The 7,938-nt window shown below is 55.8% G+C and overlaps 1 protein-coding gene across 1 annotated transcript; it reads right to left on the reverse strand.

The window, feature by feature from the left end:
• Window positions 1–2,928: 2,928 nt before the first annotated feature.
• Window positions 2,929–7,582, reverse strand: SBK3 (SH3 domain binding kinase family member 3). The gene is made up of 4 exons (XM_037744978.1): window positions 7,255–7,582; window positions 6,613–6,763; window positions 5,937–6,139; window positions 2,929–3,914 (listed from the first exon to the last, which is right to left on the reverse strand). Exons 1-4 carry the CDS (start codon window positions 7,297–7,299, stop codon window positions 3,237–3,239), a joined length of 1,077 nt encoding a protein of 358 aa, XP_037600906.1. The 5' UTR covers window positions 7,300–7,582; the 3' UTR covers window positions 2,929–3,236.
• Window positions 7,583–7,938: the final 356 nt, after the last annotated feature.

Below are 7,938 nucleotides of genomic sequence, written 5' to 3' on the forward strand. Positions count from 1 at the left end.
CCCAGCCCCTCCTCCCTCAGACCCAGGAGTCCAGACCCCCAGTCCTCCTCCCTCAGACCCAGGAGTCCACCCCCAGCCCCTCCTGTCACAGACCCAGGAGTTCAGCCCTTAGCTTCCCCCACCCATTTGAAGTTTTCAGGCACAGAACCAAGGCCTCCTCTGCCCCCCTCAAGGCCCCTCTCTTCCCAGTTGCTCCACCACCTGCTTCCCGCCCCCCTGAGTCTGAGGTCATCTCACACCGCATGATTCTGGAATCTCGTTGTCTCATTCTTTCCCCAAACAAGACCCCAGCATCTGATCCCCTGGACACCCCTCTGCAAACACTTGTGTCTGACCTGTCAGTGGGGGATTGATGGGGCAGCTGGGTGGGGTCATCGCAGGGTGGGCTCCAGAAATGATTTCATTTTCTACATGGGACCTGGACTCCTGGGTCTGAGGGAGGAAGGACTGGAGGCCTCCTGATTCCAAAGAAAGGAATAACAATAAAAATAGTTTGAAAACACACAATAGGAATACAGGCCAGAGAGCGCCTCCCTGCTGTAAACACAGGAGGACTAAGCCCCACCCCAAAGCCCCCCAAGCCTTGGGCTACAGTGGGACTTCAGATCCCTGTTTTTTTTTTTGAGATGGGTATACCCACCCTTCAGGATTTTTAAAATTTCTTTTCTTTTTCTCTCTTCTTTTCTTTTTTTTTTTTGAGACAGCATCTCTCTCTGTCACCCAGGCTGGAGTGCAGTGGCACGATCTCGGCTCACTGCAACCTCAGACTCCCTGGTTCAAGCGATTCTCCTGCCTCCGCCTCCTGAGTAGCTGGGACTACAGGTGTGTGCCACCATGCCCAGCTAAGTTTTGTATTTTTAGTAGAGATGGGGTTTCACCATGTTGGCCAGCCTGGTCTCGATCTCCTGACCTCGTGATCCGCCCACCTCGACCTCCGAAAGTGCTGGGATTACAGGTGTCAGGCACTGCGCCCGGCCTATTTTTATTTTTTTGAGGCAGAGTCTTGCTCTGTCGCCCAGGCTGGAGTGCAGTGGCCCAATCTCAGCTCATGGCAATCTCCGCCTCCTGGGTTCAAGAGATTCTCCTGCCTCAGCCTCCCGAGTAGCTGGGATTACAGGTTCCCACCACATGCCTGGCTAATTTTTATATTTTTAAAAGAGACAAGGTTTTACCATGTTGGCCAGGCTGGCCTGGAACTGCTGACCTTAGATGATCCACCTGCCTCAGCCTCCCAAAGTGCTGGGATCACAGATATGATCCACCTTGCCGGCCTACCCTTCCAGTTTATAGTGCCATGACTGATGTGAAGTCACTTAATTTTTTTAAATAAATGTTTTATTTTGGAATCATTTTAGATTTATAAAATGGTTGCTAAGATCCTGCGGGGACTTCCCATGCACCCTCCGCCAACCTCCCCCAGTGTTGGATCGTGATGCAAACCATAAGACATTTGTCAAAACGAAGAGGCTCACAGTTGAGCCAACACCAGACTGTTATTTCACCAGCGTTTCCACGACGGCTCGAGCCCAGGGTGCTATGTCGCATGTCATGAGCTCACTTTTCAGTCTAGAAGCATAAATTCCTGTATAGCAAACACAGTCTCCAGTTCCTGACCCTCCGCTGGGTGCCGGGGACATGAATTTAGATTGAATTCGTCCCTGTCCCGCAGGCATGATCCTCCACAAGCCGGGCTCCGTGTCTGGTCTGGGAGGTGGCATGGGACTGAGAGGAACGCAGACTGGCCCTGGTGAGATAAGAGACCCATTGGCACCAGGCCTGGCTCTTAGGATTGACGGGTCTGAGAAAGGTGGATGGAGCTGGGACAATCACAATCCATGGTGCTCTGTGGGAGCAGAACCCGGAATGACCTAAATGTGGAAAAGACCAGGTCCAGCCTGGACAGTCAGAGAAGGGAGACAGAAAGAGACACGGATCGTTCCCATACAAGTTCCCAGGAGGCCAGAGAGGGCTTGGGGCAGGGGGCACTTCCTGGAGCCACAGGACTGGGGGGAAGATGCTCTCGGGGGAGGGCACACAGTGTGCCAGTGTCTGCCAGCAGCTGTGCGTGCATCTGTGTGCATGTGTGTGCGTGTATATGTGCGTGTGTGTATATGTGTGTGCGTGTATGTGGGTTCTTGTGCATGTGTGTGTGTGTGAGTATACGTGTGTGTGTGAGTATACGTGTGTGTGTGTGAGTATACGTGTGTGTATGTGTGCACTCATGTGTGCATGTGTAGATTTAGATCCAGGGAAGATGAATGACAGCCATGATGTCACCCAGAGAAGTGACAGGGGTGGAGGGTGAGGTTTACATGGTGTCGGATCCTAAAGTTCAGATCTGGTGACATGGACAGCGGGAGCCACCGAAGGTCTTAGAGGAGAGGAGTAATCCCATCAGAACTTCATGATGGCCAGGTGCGGTGGCTCACACCTGTTATCCCAGCACTTTGAGAGGCCGAGGCAGGCAGATCATTTGAGGTCAGGATCTCAAGACCAGCCTGGCCAACATGGTGAAACCCCATCTCCACTAAAAATACAAAATCAGCCGGGTGCAGTGGCTCATGCCTGTAATCCCAGCACTTTGGGAGACCAAGGCGGGCAGGTTACCTAAAGTCAGGAGTTCGAGACCACCCTGGCCAACATAGTGAGACCCCCGTCTGTACTAAAAATATAAAAATTAGCCAGGTGTGGTGGTGCACGTGTAGTCCCAGCTACTCAGGAGGCTGAGGCAGGAGAATTGCTTGAACCTGGGAGGTGGAAGTTGCAGTGAGCCAAGATCACACCAATGCACTCCAGCCTGGGTGACAGAGTGAGACTCCTTCTCAGAAAGAAGAAGTAAAGAAAGAAAAAAAGAAAAGAAAAGAAAAAGAACCCCACGATGCCCATTCAGCATGTCCTGTGAATACAGAAACACACAAGGCAGGGGAGGGTGGTGGTAGGGGACAAGCGCCTTCTTCCTTCAAGAAGACACACTCAGGACAGAAGGAAAAGGAGGTGTTCTCGAGGGGGAGGGCTGGAGCCTGGACCCTGGGTCTGAGAGAGGAGGAGCAGGAGCTGGACTCCTGGGTCCCCAGTTGGAAGAGGAGTGGCGCAGCCCAGCCCGGTGTCCCACAGGGAGAGTGCAGCGTGTTCCTCTCTGTCCTCCCGGCTGCAGCTGTCTCTCCATCCAGGTGGCCCCAGGGGCTGGGGGGAAGGGCCTTTGGCCCAGGCTCTGGCCACCTGTCCCTGTCACCTGGTCAGGGAGCTCCCCCATCTGTCCCCGTTCTCCCGCCACTTTTGTCATTATCGTCCTCGTCTGTCCACTCCTCCAGGCTTGAGCCTCCCTCCTCCCCATCCTTATAGGACACGCTCCCCAAAACCCCAGGCCCCTCTCTGTTCCCCTGCAAACCCCAGTCATCCCCCAAGAAGTCCAGGACAGCCAGTGGGGAGCTCCTCATCTCAGGATCCAGGTCCAGAAGCCCCTGGAGCAAGGCCAGGGCTGGGGGCGCAAACTGGTCCCAGGGTGGTGGTGGCTGAGGTGGCTGAGGCCTGGTGGTCATCCAGACAGCAAAGGCCTCAAACTCAGGGTCGGGGGCCAGTGCCACGTCCCAAGGGAAACAGGCAGTGGCAGCACAGAAGAGAAGCACTCCCAGACCCCAGGAGTCCACAGCTGGCCGCAGAGGCAGGGTGTCGGGTGGTAGCAGGAGGCAGAGCTCAGGTGGTGCTGTGGGCAGAGGTGCTGGTGGGGCAGGGGTCGGGCTGCCCTCTGGCCGAGTCAGACCCAGGTCCCCCAGGGCCACACGGCTACAGACCGGGTCGAAGACCATCACGTTGTCCGGCTTGACGTCTGCATGGACCAGCCCCCGGCTGTGGAGGAAGTCCAGAGCTCCTGCCAGCTGGGCCACCACCCGCTTCACCAGCAGTTCTGGGAGGCCCTGCAGTCAAGAAGACAGGAGGAAGGTCAGAGTGTCTTGGTTCTGTCCTCTGTATGTTGTCCAGGCTGGTCTCAAACTCCTGGCCTCAAGCGATCCTCCTGCCTTGACCTCCCAAAGTGCTGGGTTTACAGGCATGAGCCACCACACCAGTTGGTTTCTTCTTCTTAACCATTCTTGAAAGAGGTTCTAGACTCCTAAGTCCTAAGAGTTTGAATCTTGGGGTTTGAGAATCTAGAACCCAAGATTAGTGGCTACCTCCAGTGTCCCCACCGCATGCCCCCAGAGACTTTCTCTCCATCCTTCTCAACCTCAACCTGCAGCCATAGCTGCACTCCCGGAGACCAACTCCCAGCTGGACTCCCAGTTTTCCCCACTGGAACCCCAGTTATTACCAGAGCTCTTTCTTTTAGCTTCTTTCAAAGATTCTCCTAACTAGAATACTCAGGCCACTATGAACATTTCTTATACATCTTTTGTAAACTGACAATCTAGATCTTCTCTAGTGAGAACTCAAATTTCATTCTTAACCCAAATCTTAGTCTTATACTAGTCTAGTCCCCATCTCTAACTCAGAGTCTGTTCTAAAATCTCCCAGTTCATTTCATGAATTATCTAGCCATCTAGCCATCCAGCTGGCCAGGCAGCAATCCATCCATGAAGCCATCCATCCTAATGGTATTCAAAAATGTGTCCATTCAACATTCATTCCACCAACCAGTCAGCAATCCAGTAAGTTATTCAATTATTATCCAGCATCCATATATTCATCCTCCCTTGCTTCCTTTCACTCATCTATTCATCATCCACTCCTCCATCTACCAATCCTTCTATCCACCCACCCACCCATCCACTCATTCATCTATCCACTCACCCACCAAACCTTTCATCTATCCATCCACCCACCCACCCATCCACTTATCCATCCATCCATCCACTCACCCACCCACCAAACCTTCCATCCATCCAACCACCAATCCATCCATCCATCCATCCATCCATCCATCCATCCATCCATTCACCAACCCATCCGTCTACCAATCCTTCTTTTCACTCATCTATTCACCCATCCATCCGCCCACCCACCCACCCATACACTCATTCATCCGTCCACTCACCCACCAAACCTTTCATCCATCTATCCATCCATCCAACCATCCATCTATCCATCCACCAATCCTTCCTCCCATTCACCCAGCCATTCACCCACCAATGCTTCCATCCACCCACCCACCCATCCACTTATCCATCCATCCACTCACCCACTCACCAAACCATCCAACCACCAATCCTTCCATCCATCCATTTGTCCATCCATCCATCCATCCATTCACCAACCCATCCATCTACCAATCCTTCCTTCCACCCATCTATTCACCCATCCATCCATCCATCCATCCACTCACCCATCCTTCCATCCTTCCATTCATTTATCCACATAAACCTTCCTCGTCCCCTTCCTTCTTTTGTTCCTTCCATTTATCCCCAACTTTATCTCAAATCCAAAATCTATTCCTAAAACGATCCCTACCCCAAATCTCCAAACTGAAGAGGCCCTAGAAGCTCATGGGACCTGTCCTGACCTGGTCTCCTTTCAAGCCCATCTCCAACTCAGTCTATATATACACATCCTCAGCCATCTCTACTTTCCTCTGCAACCCTATTCATGCTTTTCTCCATAGCCATGATCAATCTGTAATCAACCCTAAACTCAACCCACCCACCTCCACCCATGCCCATGCCCCTAGCCCCAGTGTCAGCTGAAATCCCAACCCTGTCTCCATCCCCACCCGTGCCACTGACCTCAGTCATCCTCAGCCCCACCCCAGCTCCCTGCCCTTCCACTCTTGTGTTTGGGTAATTGGTTGGATCAGGGTTGAGGTCGGACAGGAAACCTCATTGAGAATTACAAAGGTGGAGGTCATTTGGGGGGTCAGGGTAGAGCCAGCTTGGGTGGGCCCTGATCTGGGGGTCAGAGTTGGACCTGGGATAAGCACTCCCAACCTTTGTCCCTTGTGGCCTCACCCTTTCCTGCAGCATCCCGCTGAGATCCCCATAGGGTGCATACTCCTGGGCGAAGGCAAAATAACGGGGGGTCTGCAGGGGTCCTGCCAGGGTCTGCAGCAGGCCTGGGTGTGCGGAGACGCAGCGGCCCACACAGAACTCCCTCAGGAAGGTGCTTCTCAGGACCGAGTCCCGACGCAGGAGCTTCAGAGCCACAGCTGGGCCTGCCGGAAAGACGGGCGGGAGGGACGCTCAGGTGGCTCTGGTCCTGCGGTGGGACCTGAGCCAGCATGTAACCTCGCTGAGCCTTGCTCTTCTCATGGGGAGCACGGGTTCCTCCCCTGTGAGGTATGGGTGGGAGACCCTTCTTGCTCTGCCTCGGACTGCAGCGTGGGTTGGCACAGTGGCCTCACCCTCTCCGGGCCTCAGCTTCCCCTTGCATCCAGTAAGAGACAGGGTGACGTGGATTCCAACCTGGGTTGCCTGCCTGTCTTGCCGTGGGACCGTAGGCAGCCCCCCACCCTCTCTGGGGGGCCTGTGTTTCTCAGAAGATCACAGAGCTTGTAACTTTCAGAAGGTCCCCATGGAGAAGGGTCCCCCCATCAGCTCCTCCTAGGAATGCTCCCTGTGGGACAGGCTTCCGAGAATACTTATTGTGGGGCAGTGGGAGAGGCTGCCCTTGGGTGGCTGAACTCACCCCCCTGGTGAGGCTGGGCGAGGAGCACACGGCCGTAGGAGCCAGAGCCCAGCTTCCGGATGAGGTGGTACTGGTCCCGGAGGCTCCTCACCGGGGTCACCCTGCTGGCCGTCAGCTCCACCAGCCGCTGGAGGGCTGTGGCTGTGTCCTCCTACGGGAGACGGGCAGGGTGAGGCGGGGGCGAGTCTGGGGTCTGCTGAGAGTGGCAGGAGAGGAGGTCGAGCCCAGCCCGGGATGGGGGGTGGGGGCAGGGGACAGGGGTCACTGTCCCCAGAGAGGAGGATGAGTCACAGTGACTCACCCGGGCTCGGGCCACCTGTTTCTGTGTCCTGGTGAGGTTAGGGGTCATTGTCTCAGAGGCCCCGCCTGCCCCCGCCTGTGGGAGCAGGCCAGGAGCCCCCAGCCCTGAGTGTGGCTGCCCCCCGGCCCCCGCTCACCCGGCCTGTCTCGGCCATCCTCTCCCCCGCACGTGCTGCCCTGTGTTTCTGAGTCTGTTTCTCTGGGGGCCTCACTGTGTCCTTGGGTCTCTGTCATCCTCTCTCCCTGGCCCTGGGTTTCTGAGTCTGTGTTTCCCTGTTTTCTGCGTCTCCTCTCTCTCCTCCTCTTCTCCCTCTGTCTTCCTCCCTCTTCCCCATCTCTCACCTCTGGGTCCCCATCCTCAGGGGTCTCGGAGGCCCTGCGCTCCATGTCAGGGCTGCCTGGGGTAGGGTGGCCCTTGGGCAGGACCCCCAGGTCAGGGTTCCCCAGAGAGCAACCAGCCCCCTGCGCCCCACAGGTTCTTGCTGCGCAGAGCCAGGGGTGGAAGGTGAGCCTCAGCCCCCACCCCGTCTGTCCGGGCCTGCCTAGCTGGAGGAGTGTCTCTGCCTCTGTGTGCCCTCCTGCCACGCTCTGGGAGTATTCCTCGCTGCCCTGCCCAGGTGATCGCCCTACTGCCCCGCCCTCTCTGCCCTCTCTTCAGCCAGCCTGAGGCTCTCCTTCCTTCCACACCAGCACCTGTCTCTCAGCCTCTCTCCTGCTCCCTGTCTCTTTCTCTTTGTTTGTCTTTGTCTCCTTCTCTCCCAGTCGTCTTTCTCTCCCCCAACTCCCTGTCTCTGTCTTGCCTTTGGGTCTCTGGGGTGGGACTCCTTCTCCCTGCCCTGTCTCTGTGGGTCACCGGCCCCTCTCCCCTGTCCCCACACTGTCCCACTCTTCTGTCGCCAACTCTGGGGGTGTCCCCACGCTCTGCTCCCCGCCTGCTCCCCTCTCTACGTCTGTCTGGGTCCCATCTCTCCGGCCCCTCTGGGCATCTCCACCCCCTCTCCCCAGTGTGTCTCTGTGTCTCTCTCC

Source organism: Cebus imitator, unplaced genomic scaffold, assembly GCF_001604975.1.
Source record: "Cebus imitator isolate Cc_AM_T3 unplaced genomic scaffold, Cebus_imitator-1.0 Scaffold190, whole genome shotgun sequence".
NCBI classification, from domain to species: domain Eukaryota; kingdom Metazoa; phylum Chordata; class Mammalia; order Primates; family Cebidae; genus Cebus; species Cebus imitator.